This window comes from Phaeoacremonium minimum (assembly GCF_000392275.1).
Source record: "Phaeoacremonium minimum UCRPA7 unplaced genomic scaffold PA7_03_scaffold_194, whole genome shotgun sequence".
Lineage (NCBI taxonomy): Eukaryota > Fungi > Ascomycota > Sordariomycetes > Togniniales > Togniniaceae > Phaeoacremonium > Phaeoacremonium minimum.
Genome location: NW_006921101.1, coordinates 6,097 through 28,192, shown reverse-complemented (window position 1 = coordinate 28,192; position 22,096 = coordinate 6,097). Strand labels below are relative to the sequence as shown.

At 51.9% G+C, this 22,096-nt stretch overlaps 5 protein-coding genes across 5 annotated transcripts; 3 read left to right on the top strand and 2 right to left on the bottom strand.

Moving 5' to 3' along the window:
- Positions 1 to 1,466: 1,466 nt before the first annotated feature.
- UCRPA7_2765 (putative purine permease protein) lies at positions 1,467 to 2,676 on the top strand (the record flags this gene model as incomplete). Its single annotated transcript, XM_007915333.1, has 2 exons — positions 1,467 to 2,147; positions 2,206 to 2,676. The coding sequence occupies 2 exons, from the start codon at positions 1,467 to 1,469 to the stop codon at positions 2,674 to 2,676; spliced, it is 1,152 nt and encodes a 383-aa protein (XP_007913524.1).
- Positions 2,677 to 4,408: 1,732 nt separating this feature from the next.
- On the top strand, positions 4,409 to 5,966 carry UCRPA7_2764 (putative inosine uridine-preferring nucleoside hydrolase protein; the record flags this gene model as incomplete). Its single annotated transcript, XM_007915331.1, has 4 exons — positions 4,409 to 4,654; positions 4,724 to 4,815; positions 4,890 to 5,339; positions 5,894 to 5,966. 4 exons carry the CDS (start codon positions 4,409 to 4,411, stop codon positions 5,964 to 5,966), a joined length of 861 nt encoding a protein of 286 aa, XP_007913522.1.
- Positions 5,967 to 10,151: 4,185 nt separating this feature from the next.
- On the bottom strand, positions 10,152 to 15,634 carry UCRPA7_2763 (putative ga4 desaturase protein; the record flags this gene model as incomplete). Its single annotated transcript, XM_007915329.1, has 4 exons — positions 10,152 to 11,276; positions 11,523 to 11,598; positions 12,000 to 15,279; positions 15,337 to 15,634. The coding sequence occupies 4 exons, from the start codon at positions 15,632 to 15,634 to the stop codon at positions 10,152 to 10,154; spliced, it is 4,779 nt and encodes a 1,592-aa protein (XP_007913520.1).
- Positions 15,635 to 16,392: 758 nt separating this feature from the next.
- On the top strand, positions 16,393 to 16,749 carry UCRPA7_2762 (putative 37s ribosomal protein mrp10 protein; the record flags this gene model as incomplete). Its single annotated transcript, XM_007915332.1, has 2 exons — positions 16,393 to 16,504; positions 16,601 to 16,749. The coding sequence occupies 2 exons, from the start codon at positions 16,393 to 16,395 to the stop codon at positions 16,747 to 16,749; spliced, it is 261 nt and encodes an 86-aa protein (XP_007913523.1).
- Positions 16,750 to 18,287: 1,538 nt separating this feature from the next.
- UCRPA7_2761 (putative rho guanine nucleotide exchange factor scd1 protein) lies at positions 18,288 to 21,555 on the bottom strand (the record flags this gene model as incomplete). The annotated part of the gene is made up of 5 exons (XM_007915334.1): positions 18,288 to 18,618; positions 19,156 to 19,783; positions 19,832 to 20,261; positions 20,336 to 20,854; positions 20,956 to 21,555. The coding sequence occupies 5 exons, from the start codon at positions 21,553 to 21,555 to the stop codon at positions 18,288 to 18,290; spliced, it is 2,508 nt and encodes an 835-aa protein (XP_007913525.1).
- Positions 21,556 to 22,096: the final 541 nt, after the last annotated feature.

The window sequence follows — 22,096 nt, the reverse complement described above, 5'->3', positions numbered from 1 at the left end:
CACTGCTGCCCTGTTTCAATAGTCGAGCCGGTCCCGCAGGAACAGTTTTTATAAAAGTTATCAGGCTCCCCCTTCTTAGTAGCTTAACAGAGTCGACTTTGAATCTAAAGCTGCGTGGAAGGCTGGGATAACTGTCTGCTCGCTGATTTCTTCAAATTCTCTCTGTTCTTCATTCCGTCTGCAACTCTGCGGCAACGAACCAATGTAGATGGGAAGCAATTTCCTCGACGCTGGCTGAGACCACAGCTCGACTGATCGCTATGCTGATCACAGTATCAGGGCGAAGCTAATTACCAAAGGATAGTTCTCTTCGAGTCCTTTCAAGGTCTTGCTTTTGCTCGATGTACGAATCAAAGTCAAATTCTTCCCCAGTCTTGGACATGTGCGCTTCCGGGGAACTTATCGCGGTCATCAGGCTTCCCGTCCAATCAAATTCATAAATTTTGTACGAAAGTCAACTATCGCCGATAAGGCCAAACCCGCTTGAGCGAAGGATCTGGACTATCAGCGACTAGGACCTCGCCGTTGTACCACACACTCAGGAGATATGGAAATCTCGACGGCTTACACGCTACTTCAAGAGTTTGGTTCTCGTACGGGAGTATGGAAGCCGCGATAAATCCGTGAGCGATCAGCGATTTAAATAGTCGGACATAAGTCTATTGAAAATGGGGTTTGATAGATATTCATTCGTCGCGACACACCGATGACGAACCCAATACTGTGAATGAAAAACATATAAACTAGGACTACTATTCAACCCCTTGACCGTTTGAACCTTTGGGGACACCGATATTCATACGTTGTACACGCAGCCTTTTTAAGTCCTATCATCCATGGAGGCTCCCAGGACGCCAATAGAGGACCAGAAAATGGCCGTGCAAAGCTCGCCCACATTGACGTACGAACCAGCTGCCTTGGGCACCATTGCCAAAGTCGGCTTCCGCGACAAGGTTGCCCAAGTCTCTGCGTATCTCATATCGAGAGACGCCTGGCTTGGGGATTACGACTATTGGTACCTTGTCACGCCAAACATTCCTCCATTCAATAGGAGGTATAAGGAAAATGCAATCCCCTTTTACGGCCTGCATGACGAGGTTCCCATTCTCTTGACCATCATCCTGGGCTTACAGCATGCGCTCATTATGATCGGGTCGATCGTGTCGCCGCCATTAGCCGTAGCATCCGGTGCGTTCAATCTCGCTCCAGCACAAATCTCATACCTTGTGTCGGCAGCGTTCATCACCACGGGCATTGCCACGGCCATCCAGGTTACGCGGCTTCATATCAAGGGTAGCCCTTTCTACGTTGGCACGGGTCTTCTGTCGGTCGTAGGTCCGACATTCGACATCATTCCAATTGCGTTTTCATACACCAGCATGCGCTATAGCAACGGAACGTGTCCAGTTGCTGAGGATGGAACACAGCTTCCTTGTCCGGATGCATGGGGGGCATTTCTGGGCACAATGCTCTGTACAGTCCCTATCCAGATCGCCATGTCGCTCGTACCCCCTCGGCTTCTCAATAAGATCTTCCCAAAGATCATTACAGGTTCCCTCTTGCTACTAGTTGGTGTCTTTTTAATAGGCAACGGTATGCAAAACTGGGCTGGCTCCTCCAACTGTAATGGCGGCGAGGGCTACTACGCGCTGTGTCCGAGCATTGCCGCTCCGAAGCCACTTCCTTGGGCAGATCCCAAGCTAATAGGATTGGGCTTCAGTGTCTTCTTTGCCATTGTCTTGGTGGAGCAATTTGGTGCTCCTCTCATGAAATCGTCATCTATTTTGGTCGGTCTCGCGGTGGGATGTGCTATCTCTGGTGCAACTGGATATTGGTCTCGCGAAAATATCGACGATGCCCCTGTAGTCACTTTTCTCTGGGTTCATACGTTCAAATTTTCCGTCGATGGAGCCCTCGTTCTTCCATTACTCATCATGTTCATCTGCCAGGGCGTGAGTTGTATGCCGGACATTCTCGCTACGGCTGAGATATCTGGGGTCGACGTCGAGGGCACCGAATTCAATAGTCGAATCCAGGGTGGAATTCTATGCGATGGTTTGGGCAGTCTGATCAGTGCCCTAGGCACCGCGGGGCCTATGGTTTCACAGGCCGGCAATAACGGTGTCATTATCCTTACAGGATGCGCGGTAAGAGACATCTTGTTCTCCTTTCTCTAAGGATTGTGCTAACAGCGACCTTCCGCAGTCTCGTCGCGCCGGCTGGGCCGCCTCCGTATTTTTGATTCTCATGGGCTTTTTTGCCAAATTCGGCGCCGTCTTCTCGGCCATGCCACCCTCGGTCCTTGGTGGGATGCAAGTGTTCCTGTATGGCACAATCGTTGTAGCAGGTATTCGAATACTTGGAATGGTCCAGTATACCCGGCGGAATCGGTTCATTCTAGCCGTCGCGCTCAGCATTGGATTCATCGACATCGTCACCCCGACGTGGTTCAACCGGATACTTGACTACAGCGGATCAAACGTCCACCTGCAGGGCTTTGAGCAGGGTCTCAATCTCGTTGTAGAGACCCCGTTCATCGTTGCCGCCGTCATCGGTGTCTTTCTGAATCTCGTCTTCCCTGACGACAAGAGTGAGATGGACGAGATGATGTTTGGCTCTGATTCCAGAGGGAGCATGGCATCTCTTCCTCAGGTAGAGCACCGCATGAACTCATAGACCTATCGTGGCCGTTGGTCCATATTTTTTTCAGACCCAGGGAATAGCTTCAGAACACCTTCGAGTTACTCAGTTGTTGTTTGTGCTGTAGGTATGGGGCATTTGCGGGCGACAGCTGTAACTTTAGGCAAAGTAGTTTCAAGTATTTATTCTTCTTCGGTGAATGAATCTCATAAGAAGGTCCTAGAACACAAATACTTCATCAATTTTAACAAGAGAGCAAGTTGATAAGCATATGGCTGGTACTACCTCCTTATTTCAGAGGGAGGGTGCTGTAAAGAACATCTGATTACAGTTGCGAGATCGAACAATGTCTGGGGGCCTTATCAGTCGTATTTCAAGAATCCGATTCTGACAGCTCTTGGAGTGGAGAGTTATAGTCAGCACACTGGACATTTGGAGGTGTTCGAAGACGGGACAGGCAGACTTTGGGCCGTATGTCTCGCAGTGAGAAAAGATAAGAGTGGTCAACATGTTCTGGAAAGGGAAACGTTCATCACCGCAGTGCAGTGACCGCAAGGAGAGTGGCCTCGGATTGACCATGTTGAACCAGACCCCAATGCGCTATCATCTGTGAATAGAGAGGCACTCTTACAGTTAGGCCAATGAAAGATTTTTTTTATATCCGCGACGCAGATCTAAAAAGCACCGAATCATAGATGAAGCCGACACGATCACCCTCACGACTAGCAACATTGACATGACAGACAAGAAAAGACTCGCCAGCATTTATAGGCAAATAACAGCGTAAACTCAAGGAAGAAGTGCGGCGATGATGATCTTTCAATCAGAAATATGGGGAAGCAAGCTTGAGGCGGGCTTGGCCTCGTACAAAGACGATTTCCGCTTCCTGAGGATATATGATGATGCTTCTGAGTCTGCGGTAGTCTTCGAAGTGTTCAACAAGGCGAAGAATATTCACTCAATATCCAAGCACAATATCCCACACAGACAGAGCTTAGGATTTCAAATTCTCTATAGTGAGTAGGAATACCGCGCATCTTATACAGAAAGTCAAGGTCCCAACGCCGACTGGAAACTTGCCGGAACATTGGACACGAACGCTTTGACCAATCTGGATTTCACTGGACCTGTAAACGGCGTGTTCGCGGTCAATGATGGACAGTCTTTAGATCTAGTGATTCGGGATCTGATAGTTGATTGAGAAATTAAGTTCGTCAACGTATCGATCTATTTCAAGCATATAGAGAGCTTAAGTAGATACCAATGCGGTGTTGTATATATTACATGCACTACTAACGTATTGGATCATGTCTTATTCTGTATCGTATTGTACAAAAATGATGAGCGGATAAAGCTATCATTGCCCGGCTACCCAACCGGGCGTATTGACCAATCATGTTGCATAATTCGTCGTACGGGAATAAATCAATCTGAACCCGACAAATAACCCCTGGCTCGTCAATCGGGCATCGGCTTCCAGATCTTGTCGTGCGATAACAAGACGAGTTTTTGATAACATTGATTCTCATATCTATGATGATGGTTGAAGATCTGACAAGATCTCGGGCAAAGATCTTTTCTGAAACCCATCGATACTGAGTGTGAACCAATCGCTCGGATCCCTCCGCAGCGAGTATACCAAACCTAGATCTACCTCAGTGAGAGTCCTTTGTGAGATTACGATGTATAATAAATAGACTTTTGCCACGCCTTGCTTCCAGTGTAAGCCACAGCACCTTCGTTAGGTATACACGGATTAATCCTAAAGATGCGAGCCCGAACACCCACCGCATTCTTGCTGTTCTCTAGCAGCCTCCTTTCCCTCACTGCAGCAGCAGCCGCAAAACCATCACGCGGAGGTGGCCAGCCCATCATTATTGACACAGATCTCTTTGGCGACGTTGACGATGTTGGCGCGTTGACTATCGCTAACGTGCTGCACAACTGCGGCCTCGCGGATATCAAGGGAATCGCAATCAATACGCATTCAAAGTATGGGGCGCCGGCTGCTAGTGTATGTGGTCTCCATGATTCCTTCTTTACTCTCACTGCACAAAATACTAAGAGGTAATGCGAAAACTAGGCCATTTGCACACACTTCGGTAACGGCGATGTACCAGTCGCTGCGATCCGTCCGTTAACGGATGAAACCTTTTTTGATGATTGGGAATACGTGTATGTTATCGTTGTGTTCAAGGTAACCTTCTCAACCAAATGTGGCAAATACTCACACAGGTTCATACATGTAGAAGGGGTGAATACGCCAGCAAGGTCGCTTACAACTGGCCGGGAACTCTCACCAACGCCTCCCTAGCCCCAACGCCCGTCGAGCTCTATCGTAAGGTTCTCGCTGCAGCAAGCAACAAAAGTCTCCATCTCATTTCCATCGGCTTCCTCACCAACATTGCGGATCTTCTCCGATCCAATGCGGACCACATCAGCCCGCTTGGCGGTCGAGAGCTCCTAGCGGCCAAGGTCAGCGAGCTCATCATCATGGGTGGAAGGTACCCTTCTGGCTGGGAGTACAATTTCGGCGGAACTGATCCCAATAGCACGGCCTACGTTCTCGATCATTGGCCAAGAACCGTGGCCGTGACATTCTCCGGCGGTGAACTAGGAGGCAGCATCTACTCTGGCCAAAGACCATTGATGGAACAGACGCCGTCCGTCGATTCTTTGACAGTCTCAGCTTATCAATGGTACGTTACTCGCGGGTCCGTCGAGCGCGAGACGTGGGATCCCATCACAACGCTGTATGGGATCTTGGGAATTGATGGATTCACGAAACTCGGGTTGCAGCCACTGCTAAAGTATGCGAATGATTACGGGTATAATCACATCACCGCGAGCAATGGAACCAATGCATGGGTCAATGATACGAGCGTCAAGAACCAACATTGGCTGACATTGGCTGATGGTGTCACGAACACAAGCGTGTCCTGGTTGGTTGACAATTTTCTTATCCACCCGCCTGCCTCATCAAGATGTCTTGTATAGATAGGTAGCTCTGTTCAAAGGTGTATTTGATTGGTTTATCTGATATTTCTAAAGTAATGAACCTAGAGAGTAATGGTAATATAAACAGCGAGACCTCACACCCACTGTCTTTTCCGTCACAGTAGCCAGTATCATGCAATTTATTCTCAAAATCCGTCTAGGTACATATAACGAGTTCGTTTCCATGTTTCTATATAGTTGGTATCCACGTACTAGTGATTACCTATCAAACCGTTTATCACGGACGCGTCATTAGGGTCAGCACCTTCCATGTCTCCCACCTGAACGTTGCTGCTGGTATCATATCTAAGTTTAGACGGTTGCACTAAGCTCTCAGCTTTTCAATACTTTAGCGTGTTAGATTAGTTGTCAATGTTGCTGGGATTATCACTCTTAGGCTTCAGATGATCATGAACATCATGGACCTCTCTTTCTATATGGGAGAGATGGTCGTGAAGACCATATCCCACATGGCGCAGAATTGTATAAAGTTGGGTGACACGCCTGAAAGCCTTCAAGTCAGTGAAACTTACAACCATAAGGGTAAAAGCAACCAGATTCATACCAGCTTGATATGTCCATGCTGACCTGACGGAATATATCTTCGGTTTTGCCCATGAGTTCTATCAATTCCTCCTGTCTCACAAATAACCGCACTTTTCCAATCAAGCATCTGGCATCCAAGAGCAAACAAGCATTGATAAACAACACGCTAAAATTGAGGACAATGATAACGCATGTATATATTGGTAAAATGCACCAAAACACAATTTTTACCCATGTATCTGCATTCGGGATGTCGAATGGCAAATAGTAGCTGAATAGGGAAACGAATGATCGATTATCACCATAGCTCCTCAAGGCTGACCTCTCTAGGGAATCGAGTGCTTCGTGTGTTTTCTTGAAGTGTTGATGCGCATTAGCAACTTCTGATTTGATACGATCCGATTCAATTAATAATAGCTCCAGAGCGTGTGAGCTATCGAAAGACTGTCGATACTTGGATTCGTCCTGGATCTGGTCGCCTAATGCCCGAAGCTCACGTTCGTAGGCGTCAAGGCGTTGTCGCAACTGTTCAAAACTGGCCCGCGTGTTGGCAAAGGTGCGATAGGATACATACAAGCCTGCGGCTAGAGCATAGGCAAAAGTCAGAAGGCTTACAACTGACGCTGTAATTTCCAGTGGAGTGTCGCTGCCGTCCTGAGCGGACGCGTATACATGGGTGTCATTTGAAGCCATTCCGGTTTTTGTTCTCTTTCGCCGCAGATGTCACGAAAGCTTTAAGAAACCTTTGACCAAATTGTAATAAATACGGAAAAGACACTCTAAGCTCAAGGTGTGATAAGGCTCTCCGATATCAATTCTGCCTAGGCAGACTATGCAGTGACACCTGAAATATTAGGCATGACGAGGCTGTGAGAAAAAATGATGAAATACGACATATGGCACCTGTTTTGAACAGCCATGCAATGTGCTGTCTGGCAGAGGAGCCTAGGCTCAAATTTTTTGTTTTGTTCTGAGCGACTTTACAAGGTGAGGCCCAACTCCTCGGGTTATGCTATGCTTTCCACTCCACTCAAGGTCAAACAATGCGAATGTCTTCGCAATTGTTCTCATTGAAGCCCTCCCCATCCATGATACCATGCACATAAGCTTCTCCAACAAAATTATATGTGCCCTCCGTTTTGCCAGGCCTGACAACGAGCGGCACTCTTCCCCCTTTTACAAACACTATCCGGTCCCCTATCTCAGCCCCTGCAGGCAACAAAGCCAGAAACCCATTTGCGCCCCGTCCCAACCGCCTTTCATACGCCATCTCCAGGAACTGTGCGAATTCTGCGTAGCGCTGCCATGTGCAGTTTATGTATCCTACGAATGCCAGCGGTCGGGACACGCGGTCAATCTGCCACCTGTGTAAGCGGCTGATTGGCTTGAGGTTGGCACGCCATGCGTAAAACAAACGCGCCGTCGCCGCTCTGCCTTCGGGGGCCAGAGCTCCAGTGCTCAATGTCTGCCAGTATATGGCTAAAGGATCACTCTCCTCGCCTGGACCAGGGGGTAAAGGTTGCGGATTCGTGGGCGGAACGTCTCGAGCAAATTCTTCCCAGTCAGTAAAGACGCCAAGATGTGGAACGATGCAGGCGAGCATCGAATACAAGGTGCCGAGTCTTGAAAGAACGATTGGTAGGAGAGCCAGGCGCGATGCTAGGGTGTCGCCTAATTTCAGGGGTTCGAATTTGGGTACATCACTTATCAGCCTACGGAGGATGGGCGCAACGGCTGCAACGCTTGTAACCTCATGACCAGAAAGCACAAGTGTATCACCATTAGTGATAAACCGAGGTGAGGAGGATGTTATCCTGTCACCACCTGTTGCATGCGTGTGACGCGGAGGTCCTAATGCATCGTGCATCATTGGGCGAGGAGCGTGGTCTCTGATGGTCCAGTCTGGCACCCACGAGGGAAGATCCATGTTGGTTGTAGAAAGACAGGCGCCCAGAACGTCAAGGTTTCCGGACTGAAGGATCAGTTGGCGTGTGGCCTTGCAAAAGGCATCTCGGACTGACAACGCATAATCCGGTTCAATGCCGAGGAGTGTTTTCCCCGAGTCGTTGCTCTGGTTGCCAGGCACGAGTCCTAGCAAACAGTTGATTTTGTCTCGTGGATCTCTAGCATCTCGGAATCTGCAGTGAACTAGTAGCTCCAGAAAGGCTCGAGCTGTTGCTGCGGGTGATGAGTTGTCGGGGGAGGACATTTGTGACGAACGCCGCCTCAGCCTCAGAGCATGCATGGACACGTATGGTACCACGATAGGGTTTACTATGAGACCAAGATTGACAGGATTCCAGATCCCAATGGCAAGACCATAATCTATCGCAGTGCAGAACTTCTCCCAGTCGATAGCATATCTGCCCGTGACGATGACTGCTTGTGACGCCAGAAGAATTTCTTGAATTGTCCAGGCTCGGACCCACCACTCTGCGTACGCTAGATGTAAGACACTGCTATCATCGCGGTACTTTTCAGACAATGGGCTTTCAAGAAGCTTGACATCTAAGAGTGAAAGTGTTATGTCGTTCAGATATGCAGGCTCTTGAGCCGAGGGCAAGTCCAGCCCCGAATCTCGACGAGAATGAGCCACAGTAGCTAGTTCTTCAAGCATTTTATATGCTTTCTCTGTGTACTTTGGGTCGCCGTCCCCGAGCCAGACAATGGTGCGAATTGCATTTCGGTAAATTTCATCCCTTCAACAATAGGGGTTAGTAAATATCTTGTTTTGATACAAGGTGAAAGGAGAGGTCATGTAAGGACAAGGAGAATGAAGATTGTATGAGGAGTGAGGCCAGAAGGCTCATACATGTAGGAAACTTGATGATTTCTTTCGCGCACTTCACTCTGGTTGATACAGATGCCGTCCACCCAGACAATACGGGGTTCGTCGACCTTGCGGATATTCAAGAGTGCTGTACGCAGATTCTTTCCAATCATGAGAGTCTTGTCATTGACTCTGACCGGCGTTAACTCTTTCGTATCGCCCCAAACATAGCTCAAAGCCTCGTACGCTTCATGCTGCTCGTTCAAGCGACACTCGAACAGGCGGCAAGCAATGTCATCTTGTCTCGTTCCCGGAAACAGCTCAAGCAGACGAATGGAAGAGGTGCTGGTATCTAGTTGCTCGTAGTCATACGTGCTGTCACTGATATTTTCATTCACAGATCGATCCTAGTGTCTCGGTATCAGGATGCGATTCCGGATGTAGCTCAGGTCTTGCGCTAAGAGGCGGGACTGGACAGACTGGCAAATCAACTGGCTGCTCGACAACCACCTCCTTTGGCTTTCCGCGGATCAATATCTCGAACTGTCCCTCGAGCTGTTCCCAAAGCCGCTGCGACATGATCAACGGCCAGGCGAGAAGATTTGCTTGGGCAACGACTGAATTTTGGTTGAAGAGAGACAAAATTGGGGGAGGCAAAGCAATGGATACGACTACCGTTTCATGTCCTTAAACAGAGTGTTAGCCAATCAGGTAAATTCGAAGGATTCTATCCTGCAGGGGCCTTTATGAGGACAGACCCAACCGCTGGAAATAATTGGAGAATCTAAAGCAGCTGAAACCGGGTCTTTTGACAAGAGACAAAAGCCTGACCGATATAGATAGAGTCAATGGCAATTAAGATCAAATGATTTGTATTGTACATATTGATCCTTGGTATGCACATTAAAGCTCTTTATACACAAGATGCTCACGATCAATAACACGGTGCGTAGACACATATCCTATCTCCAACCTTCAATTATCTAAGCGTTTAAATACTTTTTAACAAATGAGAATTGAGACACAAGAAACTCGCAACGACAAGAACACTAGATTAAGCTGAACAAATTTCTGACATAAATTAGATGCCAAACACTCACTCTCCTACAACGTTTGGAGAATAAGATTACAGTTTCTGTAGCAAAACACGAAGCAGTCGTCAATTTCATTGCAACCCCTCGATGCGATTCCCCATGATTTACCAAATACACAAACAACGTAACTCCAGAGACTCCCGCGCCTCCTCGTTCTCCGTCCCAGGCAAGTCCACGCTCGAATGCAGCGTTCCGCCAGACGCCTTGCCGCCATCCTTCTCCATATCACTGTCAAACAGGCCCACAACAAGTACCTCCTCCGGCTTCTGCTCCTCGACCCAGTACCACTCGTGGCCCTCCGAGTATCTCGCCACGTAGCTCTCCGAGTCATGCGTCTCCGTGCCTGGCCGGCCGAGATACGGCGTCTTCACGTTGACGGGCACGTAGTCGTCCGCCTTGAACGTCCGCTGGTCGCCTAGTGCCAGGGGATCTCGTCTTACCGTCTTCAGCGGCCGCCAGATGGAGAACAGCGCCCAGCGAGGGCCGTCACTGCCGCGATAGCTCTCCTTGAGGCTCTTCCCGGACGCGAGCAGTGCATCCTCGGCGCGGATGATATCCGCTGCAGCGGTGGCAAGATCCGGGTGGAAGTTGCGGATGTGAGTGCGCGCGCCGTTGGGTGCGTAGTCGAGATGGATCTTCGGCGCCGGGCTCGCGCCGCCCTGCGTCGGGTTGAAGCCGATGAACTGTGGGAAGCCGGTCTCGAGCTTGGACAGCTCCTTCGCCTTGGCCTCCTCCGCGGCGCTCTTTGGCGCGTCGCCGTGGCCTGCGTGCGTGGCGAGAGCGTCCTGCGCTGTCCAGACAGCAGATCTGAGCAGGAGCGATTCGGTGATGACGGTCTTGCAGCCCGTGATTTGCTTAAGCATTTCCGCGGTTTCCGGGATGTAGTGCTCCCTCAGCACCTCGGGTTCTTTCCATGACGAGACACTGTAAGGAGACGAATGGAGGCTGACCGGGTGATTCACGGCTGTGAATCCATGTGTATATAGCTGGGCATGATCAACGGCGCCAGGTAGCTGGGCCACCGTCGGGATTGGCCGCATGTCGTGGAGAGGGAGGAGCCGCTCATCGCGGAACTCTGTAATGTCTGGCAGATGGAAGTTGTGTGGGCTCGCTTCGGGAATGTGTCCGGCCTCGACATATCGTAGCTTGCCCAAAACAGTCTTGGCCGGGACTGGTGGGTTGTGACTCTGGAGAGTGAGTGTTTCTGTGACAGTCGTCATTGTCGACATCTTAGACAGGGTTATCAGAATGTAGTACAGAATGGGGTAGTTAGCAAGGAATACAAGCAAGATGTGGAAGTTTAAAGTGTGAAGGATGGAAGAATTCACGAAAACGAAGTTGGCTCATCGAACGCTCTGATATCATCATGCCAAAGGAGCCGATATCAGTCGTGTAAGATAAGCTCACTCCACTTGCGGCTTGGTGGCTATCACACATAAGCTGCCATCCATCGGGCAAGACACGCCGTAGCATACTGACAAGCTACCCCACACTGGAGCTGCTCCGATCCCCGGATCACAATTGACATTATCGTCGGACTTCGCAATCGATCTGACAAAGGTCAGCATGTCCGAGAAGACTATCATTGGTGGGAGGATGCCAGAAGAAGATACGCTACAGGACACGATACTCCAGTCAACATACATCAGAACTGATATCTACAAACTGCTCAGCTACATGCTAATCCTAATCCCAATCAATGAACGCATTGGCAGCAATGGGCCAGATGCTCAAAGCCGTACAACACCACGCTCTCGTCCAACAACAGTAATTCATGAAATCGAACAAAATACTCCGACATCCCATATAGTGGCTACTATGGCCAACATGGAATACTCATTAGACAATGCAATGCTTAAGCTCGAGTTCGACGCTTGGGTGCCGGTGTGCCATTCCCACTCATGCCCAGATTCGCGACTTTGGTTCTGCGAGTCGCCATTCGCGCCATAGACCCTCCCGTGGCAGCGGTCTTCGCGACAGGCTTTGGCTGTGCGCCAGGGGCAGGGGTTGTGGGGCGTGGAGGTATGGAAGAAGGCTTCGTCACGGCCTTTGGTTGCTGAAGCTTCGATGCTCTTGTACGTCGCACGGGTGGCTTCTTGTCAGCTTTCTCAAGTTTCTCGGCCTCCTTCGACGTATCCACCACAGGTTCCTTGTCCTCAACAACAGATGGCTCAGGGAGCTCAACCTCCAGCGCTTTCGGGGGATTCAATTCGACTTCTGGCTCCTCGATCTTGGCTACCGTCACTGTCTTCGAGACAGCAACCTCAGTGCCGTCTTCACCCTGAACTCTGGCCAGAGTTTCGTCCCAGCGCACACCCTTCTTGACCTTAATGACTTGGGCATCCCCTTCACCTCCCCCTGCGGCAGTAGAGCGAGCCTCTCGCGCATCATGGACAGCTCTGACTTCCCTCATCTTCCAAGCGGTAGGATCATCCATCTGCATGGCAAGTACCGCCCGAGGCGGAACAGAGCTACCCTTGTTCTTCCGTGTATTGACACGCGTGACGGTAGCCAGGTCCTTTTCTTCGTTGCGATGACGTGAGGCCAGATTGAGACCGCTGACAGGCCCAATGTCCAGATCCTGCATCATCCCCGACGATCCCGGTAGTCGTACAGGAATCAGCGATAATGCGCCATTAGCAGAGGGAGCTGTAGGCTTGAGAGGAATGCGAGTCTGCCGAGTGCGTGTTGATCGTCGCACTGAGCCCTTCTCTGTCAGGTCTTGAGTGGGATCCATCTCCGGATTGAACACGGAATCAGTCTCCACCTCCATTCTCTTTCTACGCCTCTTCGGTCTTGGGGGAGACGTATCTTCCAGAGATGGTTTGGCAAGCCGATCATTCTCCTTTGAGAAGTCGATATCCACCGCCTCACGAGGCTTTCGCTTCTTGCCAGGGCTAGGACTTTGGTTTAGATCTTTCGCCCCCAATGGCCGGCGCTGACTTGGCAGAACTGTCAATGAATCCATCTTAGGGATTGGTGAGCCAGTTGCCGAGGTGATTGAGCCGGTCGATCCCGATCTTCGCTTGGGTCGCGACTTAGCTCTGGCAGCAGCCGCCGCTTTGGCGTCCTTATCGGCCTTCACGCGTGTGACAAACTTGCGTAGCATTTCGGTCTCGGAGTCTTCGTGAAGGCTCAGACGGGTCGATTCCTCGAGGGGAGCTTCGACTTCCAACTCGACAGTCATGGTCACATCTTCATCGATAAGGTCATCTGCCTCACCCATGCCTATGTCGATGTCATCTTCCTCTTCTTGCTCCAAGACTTCCTGGATAGGCGGAGAAGGTGACTTGGAGACTGATCGTTGGCGACCATTGATCGGCTTGAAGCCTGGGCTTTCAGCTTGCGGAGTCTCGGGTACAGCTTCATTGTGGCCAAGTCCAGTTCCTTCCCGCGCGGTTGGTGACGTAGTATTTTCTTGCGGTGGCGTTCCAGGAAGGGTTATCTGCTCCCCCTTGCAGACACTGACTGCCATTTCCGAGTCCGCATCATACTTGAGGGTCACCATGAACGAGTCATGCGCAGCATCTATGGTGTCCTCCATTTGAACGTCGTTCGTCTGTCCCGTCATGTCCAGATCCATGGCTACAGTAGGCTCATACGCGTCGACGCGCAAGGCAGTTGAGATATCCTCGTCGGGGTTGATATCAGACATGGTGTCATCCTCCTCGCTGGCAGAATCTCCGTCTGTCAGTGCAAATGCAGCAGCTGAGCCTTCATCGCGCGAGACGGCCAAGTCGATTTCTTTGTCGTCATCCGTGAGACTAGATTGAGGGGAGACAGACACAACTTTGTCGGATATCAAAATAGGTTCAGGAGTGTGCTCACTCATACCAGCAGTGGCGTCTTGCTGCTGGTCAACAAGTGAATCGGGTGTTGGTAAGGGTGCAGATGTCGAGCTCTCGAGAGCGATATCAGCTGTTCCAGATTCGTGTGGTTTCTCAAAGGGTGATAAAGTTTGTTGTGGGTGGCTATCAACAAAGGATGTGGTGGCTGCCTGGTCAGATGCCGCCAAACGGCTGGGTGCCTCGTGGCTGATGCCCAAAGCATCTGGAATGCCACCGAGATTCCCCAGTTTTTCACAGTCGAAAGTTTCTTTATCCTGGTCCCTGGACGATGATGCGGCTGATTTCGCTTTGATTGGCGAGCTTGCCATTCTCTCGGCGATTGAATCCGTGGCACGCTTTGGCGAATTCGTCTGCATCACCGGCGAATTGCCGAAGATATCAAGGTTTGTGCGGACATCAACATCAACTGCCACGTCTTGCGCGCAGGCCGAAGAAGTAGTGGTTACTTCGCTGATAGCTGGCTCTGGCCCGGTCTCGCTCTGCTTCTCTTCTTCCGGCGAGGTGACCTGAACCGTAATCTGGTCTGCACCGACGCTGAAAACATCGAGAGTATGCCTCCTGCCTTTCACGTCGTTCTGGGCAATATCCTGAGGCATGAAGCTATGCCGGCGGTTTGGAGCCTTGTGTGTCTCAAAGTTGAGAAGCCTCTCCACGCCACTAGAGCGTCGCCCGCTGCGCCTCGCGTTGTGCAAAGAGGCGCGCCGCCTCGTTTCGTATTGCGGCTCGGTCACGACATCTGGTTGAGGTTGATCAAAAAGGACAGGGGGCAATACACCTGTAGTGGCTGGTAATGTCTGTTCCTCGTCAATTGAGGAGCCTGTACTGGTATTCTCCCCCTCGGCAATCGATTCCAAACTACTGCCCTTCATGGGAGACTTCATAGGAGACATGATCCTAAAGTCAGGCCTGCCAATCATAACCTTTGAAGGCGTCGCAGAGATTGTGAACTCCTTCACCGGAGACATCGAGACCTTGGTCGGCGACAAGTGTCGTAGAGTAGATCTCTTCAGCGGCGAAGAGTAGTACGGCGTAGCCTTGACAGGTGAACCAGCAACCGGGGCCTCGTCGAGGCTCTCCTCAATCGGCGCCAGAGACAACCGTCTGCTCAGGCGTCTTGTCGACCGTCTTCGCATCTGTTTATTGTCCACCGGCTCGGCAATTGGCTCCACAATCTTGCTCTCCATATCAGCAGTCGGCACCTCAAACTCAACCAAAGGCTGCAGCTCCGCCAGCATGGGGCCCGTCTTCTTGGGCTGCTCGATCGGCCAGCGCGTATTGTGCCTCTTCCTCGGGACCCACGCGAGCGTCTCCCCGTCAAACGACCCTCGCTTCGTCCTATAGATCACAGGCCTCTTCGCAGCCTCCTTCGCAGCGGTAACGGACACTATATCCCGATCAGTTTGGCCCCCCTCTACACGCCTCGCATCGCGCCTCAACGCACCTCTCGCCTCTACCAGATCCCACTTGCCGTCCGGCACGTGTCCCATCCCCGCGACGTCCCAGCTGGCGTCTCCCCACGCGCGCACAAAGCCTCCTGTCCTGGCGCGTTTCCTCGAGCCGTGCCCCTGGCTCTGGAGCTCCGCGAGCGCGGTGGTGTCGTTGGACGGCGGGCAGAGGAGGCCGAAGCGCTTCCAGATCTTGCGCTCGCCCAAGCGAGGGTTGGCAGCGGGCACGGGGACGCGGTGCCACGGCTTGGGGTTGGGTGCCGAGGGGGGCAGAAAGCTCGCGGCGGTGATCATGTCGCTGAGCGGAACATACAATTGTTAGTTCTCGAAGAGAAGGGTCCGTAACCAGAAGGAAGAGAAGAGTCGGTATATACCTGGTTTCTCGCCATGTGTTGGTTTTGAGATTGGGCTCCTCTTGCGGGGCGGACGCCGAGGCAGCGCTGCCCGCGAATGGTGAGCTCCCCATAGCTTAGCAGAGGACTGCCTAGAGTAAACAAAGACGAAATTGATAGTTTCTTCAAAGATGCATGTATGTATCTGTGTGTTGTTCTTCACTAGATGTAAAATTGGAAGCAGTTGTATAAAGGAAGTCTGTGCCCTCACGACATAGTCTGGCAGGTATGCTCTCTAGACGACGCGTTTTTGGTGCAGCAGATAAGTAGGTGGTGGGTGTCAGGGCCGGGTCTGAGATATGGTCGCCGGGCAAGCAGAGACACCTACATTTTTGTTGTTGACATTTGGTATTTTGGGCCAATCAGGTGTAAGTCCACTGTAGCCGCCCCAACATGGCTAGACCGAGACCCACACCAACCTAAAGGGACTACCTTGAGGGCACGTGACCTCAAAAATCTCGGGCGATCTCAAGATAGTTGCTCAAGCTCGAAGAGCTGATCAGGCCAGCAAACGGTGAGCGACGACAACCGACCGCACCACAAGCCCCTAACGCGGAAAAGGACTCAGTCCCTCAATTGATGCATATATAACGGCCAAAGGCTCTTCTGGCGTTTATCACAGCTGGTTGAGGGCCCCGCGCACCCTCCAGACCACCAAACATGTCCTCCGTCAAGAAGCCCATGCGTCTCCCACCTCTGCGCACCCTCCGCGTCCGCAACCCCAACCAGTCAGAGGGCAACCCTTGCGTGACGATCATGTCCTCCGTGCTAGGTGAGCCCTCTCTTTACCTCCCATCCCAGAGTCTTCCAAATCTCAAGTCCAGTCGAGCTAACGAGGCTGCTTGAACAGCATGCTGGGCCTCCTCAGGCTACAACACAGCCGGCTGCGCCGTCGTCGAGCAGGCCCTGCGCCAGTGCATGGACTCGCCGCCGCCGACGGACAAGCGCAAGAACACCGTCAACTACCACCTGGCGCGGATGCAGAAGTACATTGAGCCGAAGAGGAAACACAAGTAGATTCGAAAAATTCGAAGCGGGCCGGACGGGATCGTGGCGCGACGGACCAGTCCGACTGTGAGCAGGGGAGAGGGGATGTACGATCTGCGGAGAGGGAGCTGGAGAAAAGTGCCTTGACCCGAGAGGGCCGCGATTATATATACCCCTCCGGATATTATTTCAAGAAAGAAAGAAAGACGGACAGAGAAGCACAGGCTGCCTACACGAAGAGGGTGCGGCTACCGATCAGAGCAACCCTCAAGCGGTAGAGGGAGGAAGAGGAATAGTAGCATCCACACTCGGCGTTTTGCAGGGAAATCTTCATCAGGAAAGGAGAAGCTGGGTCAGATACGCCCATACCTGTCCCTTTATGTCATCACGATACAGTGTACAATATGTACGATATACAAAATGTATAGAACCATTTGCAGGGTCTTCACCATATCAAAACACTAGCAAGTTCACCCAGTCGGCCCATGATGCGAATTCAAACGTCTCTATCATGAAGCGAGTCACAATGGCACCATGATTAAGTCAGTGAAACATGAAGGGGCAAGAACAATCACATCAATTAAACGAACCGCCTGTAACTAGCGCCGGGTCCCGTGCATTTGAAATGCGCAGCAAAAACAACACAAAAGTATCTGGATGATCATCGTCGCCAGGCCCAGAACCGACAGGCACACCACGGCCATATCCCCTTTCCTACTCATTTCTCCTTTCGGGCGGGTCAGATCAACAGCTCCTCGCATTAACCAAGCCAAGCAAGGCAGAGCCATCTCCGAGTCTCACACTCCCCTCTCCTCATTGCAGCCACTGGGTATTGTTGCCCTCATCTTCTTCGACTTTACTTCAAGCTGTTACCGCCTCCTTCAAACAGACAGACAGATAAATAAACAGACGAGACTTGCGCCCACACCCTCCCCTATGCGCAGTATCATAGTAGTCTGGACAAGACTCCATCTAAACCAAAGCTTCTCCCCTCCATAAACAAGTCCCGAGCGTAAAGATTGACACCGGTCAGTCACTCAGGGAATATAGACGGAGCAGACTTCAAAAATCAGAATAAAAACAACGAGCGTGCGTGTCGTCGACGTAGAATCGTAATCGTAGGTCCTCCGTCGTCCTACATAATTCAATCCAAGACACCTGGGATATAAATCCCATTCATTCATCAAAACGAGAGGAGCCAGTTCCCGGAAAGGCCAGGAAAGTAAACAAAATGTAATATCTTCAAGAAGAGAATGTGATGGAGGAAAGGAGGGAAGAAAGCCTTATCCAGTGGATGCAGGCTTGGCGCTGTATGTAATGTTTGTGGATCTGTTCGTGTAGAAGGGGCAAGAGCGAACGGTGCGTCTGTCTATGTGATATTCGAGATGAGTAGCGCAAGTGTTCCATCGAGTAAGCCGTGATGACCTGTCAGATCTGCCATTTCGTGATATTTGGTATCGGTGATATAATATTCCTGGGAATCCGGGGCGCCTGTTGATGCAGAAAGACGAAATGGACATGCTCCGGATATGAGATTTTTCGAAAGGTCGCTTGATGCGTAACCCACTTTAGCTGGTCTCGCCGACGCAGAAGAGCTCGATCTCGCCGACGCCGCCGCTGTACATGTTCCTCACACCCTCTCGCCATTCCAGGAACGCAATCTGGATGTCGTCGTCGCTCTCAATCGATACGAAGTCACCGTCCTCGTCGCGGTAGCGCAGCCTCAGATTGCCCTTACCAATACTGGATGCTGTGAACCTCGCGAGCTTGGCATCAATCCGGTCGATGAGGGACTGGTAGGTGATGTTGAACGCAACGACGAGGGTAACATAGTTGCCGCTGTCGCAGTTGACCTTGACCTTCAGCTGCGTCGGAATGGGTAGGTCCGGGAGGCTCGCGCTCGGAGGGGGTTGGGTAGCGGTTCCTAGTCCTGGGGTCACCATCCGTACTGCTTCAGAGTTGAGGTTAAGAGGCGCCGGTGCCATTCCTGAGGGGCCTGGTGTATTCTGTCTGGGGTAGAGTGGCTGGGCTGGGAACTGAGCCATTTGGCCGCCCATGCCTTGCTGTTGTAGCCTTTGATTCTGGACACCTGGACTCTGGGTATTAGCTCGGATCGGCAAATCGTTCCTCGGGCTTCCTGTCTGGCTCCTCGGAATATTGCTATCATGCCTCTCATGGGCCGCATGCAGATGGGGTGGGATACCTGGTACGGCCGGGACTCCTTGGCTTCCGCCCCTTTCGGTCCTGCGGATGGGCATCGCCTGTCCATTAATATCAGGCGTCGAGTAAGATCTGCTGCGTTGCGCTTGCGTTATGGCCGAGGACGCCATCACTGGCAATGAAGGGCCGCGGGGATTCCGTCCTACCATACCATACGCGTTGACGGGCGAGGGACCATCTCTTGATGGAGCACGAGGCATCGCTGGAGCTGTGTACCTGTTGTTGTCCTCTCCCCATCCGGGCTGCGGGGTGCCAGTCTTCGGGAAGGGGTAGCCAGCGCTTCCGGGGAACATGCTCGAAGCAGTGCTTGTTCTTGATGACACCGGTGATTCACCAATAGGAGAGAAGTAGGAGTCTCCTCCGCGTGGTCCAGGAGAAGGTTGCGCGGGAGCAGTCATTTGCGTCTGGACAGACAAGGGACCGGGCGGCTGAGGTAAGGGGTACCGCGGCGGCGGAGCTCGTGCGATACCGGCCAGAGATTGTGTGCTCTCTCCCGTGGCCGACCTTTGTCGAAGACTTGTACTAGAAGCATTCCGGGTCATGGTTCCTACGATGGGTTGCGGGGGCGGCGCTCCATAGCCTGATGAGGTAGGGGGGGTATAATCGTCATCGTCATCCTCGTCTTGCTGAGCATAAGGGTTCGCCATGTCTCCCATCTGGTTCTGCATCCACGCAAAGGTCGGTGGTGGCCGGTCAGGGCTCGTAGTGACTTGTGGCGCATTCTCCTTTCTCTGCGCGTCAAGGCCGGCCGCCCACTTCCTCATCATCTCTTCATTCTGGAACCGGATCACGAAGTTCTCCACTCCCGGGTCTCCCTTCCACCAGATTTGCACCGTGTAGGAACCTAAAGATGTCAGTCTTGACCTTGTGATTTGTTGAAAGGTAGTCGTACCTGGTTTGGCGAAGGACAAGACTTCGGTGACGTTAGTCATGAAAATTCGACCCTTCAGTTGTAGTTTGGCGTTCTTGTTCCGGACCTTGGGGCCGGTCGACCTCGTTTTATCCTTCTTATCCTTACTCTTATTTTGTGCAACCTCCTTGCAGCAAAGCAAGATGCATTCAAAGAGATAGATCTCATAATCCTTCTCCTGGTCGCTCTTGCCCGTGACAACAGTATACACTCCATGCAATAGCAGTCTCCCGAACTGCTCAACTCGGTGATTCTTCCAGTCGTCAACACGGTGGACCAGCTCATCCAGGGCTTCATCTAGAAGGTCTCGGTCGACGGCTTCGTTTGCCTTCTGCAGACATCGTTCGGCAGAGGAGATGCCCTGAGCTAGATCCACCTTGATCGCTTCATCGTCGCTTTTCTTTAGCAGATCCTAAAAGCTGTTAGCCCTTGAAACACGTTCCAGTGTGCGAAATGCCTTGCCTTCAGCAGCAGAGGATATTTGACCAATCTCTGCATGGGCTTCAGAAGAAAACCATCCAGGGTGTTGAAGTCGCACGCCACCGGATGCTGCACAGATTGGATCTTGTCAAACACCTGACCAGCAATCTGGGCAGCCTTCCGCTGGTTCGCGATAAAGGGTTGATAAATACTGAAAGCGTCTTCGTAGGCCACAAACGGGCCACCCCATTCTTGCCTCTGCGAGGGCATCGAATTTGTCGTCTCGACACGAATCAGAAAACGGCGTTGGAAGTCCAAGATAGCATTAATGTTGAGGAAGATCTGGTGAACAATGTCACCAGGAATGACACCCCTCTGATCCAGTGCCTTCTTGAGGTCGTAGAGATTTTCTAGATCCTGGACGTATTTTCGTTCCGTATCAACGAGTTCTCGTACGATGTGGTCGCGGTAGCTCATCTGCTTGCCAGCCGGGGCTGGGGTGTCATCTTCGGGATATGGTTGAATTGTTCGCAGCTTTCCCTTCTCCTCTGCTTGGTCAAGAACGAGATTCACTACACCGAGAACCTGTCACAACACAATGTTAGAAGTGTGGCCGCAGATTGCGCGAGCTTCTCCAGCTGCGAAGCAAGCTCCTGTGAGGATTAGGATTAGGCAGGATAGCTTACCTTGACAAAACCCGTCGTGTCATTTCCCGTCAAGTCGTTGATGACGAACATTTCGGTAGAGGGGATGTTCAAGTGCTTCAAGCAGGCCTGGACGAACTTAAAAATGGCCAGCTTCGCCCTCTTTTCCTCGGACGCGCTAGTCTGGTCGACCTCGAGTCGCTGCTCCGGCTCCAATGTGTTATAGATCATGAGCAGCGGGTGGCCCGTCCGCAGGAGGCTCCAGACGCTCTCTACCGGCCCGCCGTCCTCCGTGTCTTCCTGTTCCCATCGGGCCAGCTGGTCTAGGTAGCCTTCGAACCCGGGCACTTGGCCCAGCCTCTGCTTGAGGGCAACGCACATCTGGTATAGCGACCTGGAGGCGTCGGCCTTCTGGTTGATGATGTTGCTGGTGGCCACGACCTGGCCATTTGCGGGGGGTGAGACGATAGTCGCCGCACTGGAGAGGGAGGTGAGGGAGGTCGTCGAGGTGAAGGCTGTCGAGCCGGAGAGCTGGCTGGCCCGAGGGGTGCTGCCGACGCTCATGTTCTGCAGCCGCGCGACGCCGTCTGCAGAGTGTGGGTAGACGGGTGCGGTGTTCGTTCTCAGTAATGGTGCGGCCATGGCTTCTCCATCCGCCGAAGAAGGCGCTTCGCTACCGCGTTGTGTGTCGTGCCGCAACACAGACTCCTCGCTGGCGATTCAGCGCGAGTCAAGTCGAGCCGTATCTTGTATATGCAAGAGGAGGTACGCAATACACAGGCCCGAGAATGGAGAATGGAGGGGTAGGTTGTCGCGGAAGAGGGATGTGAGGGATGGGATGCTGCTGGAATGCGGCTGCCACAACAAGAGACAGTCACCGACACAGACACTGCCAGACAGTCGGGCGCGGGGCTCGAAGGATGGAGCCAGTCGTTGGATCTGCGCGTGCGCAGCAGACGGGGAGCAGGGCAGTGTGAGCAGCTGGGTGACTGAGTGACTGAGTAACTGCCTGCACTGTCGATTGCTCCGACCTCTCGATGATTCAATTCCAGCGAGATATGCGTCTGTCGTCGCTTTTCTCCCTCGTCAGGGTGGGGGAGTCGTGGATTCGATACGGAGTCACCTCATTCAATCCAAGTCCAAGTCCCAGCCTTTTCCGCACCAAAATTTCCGCGCGGAGGGG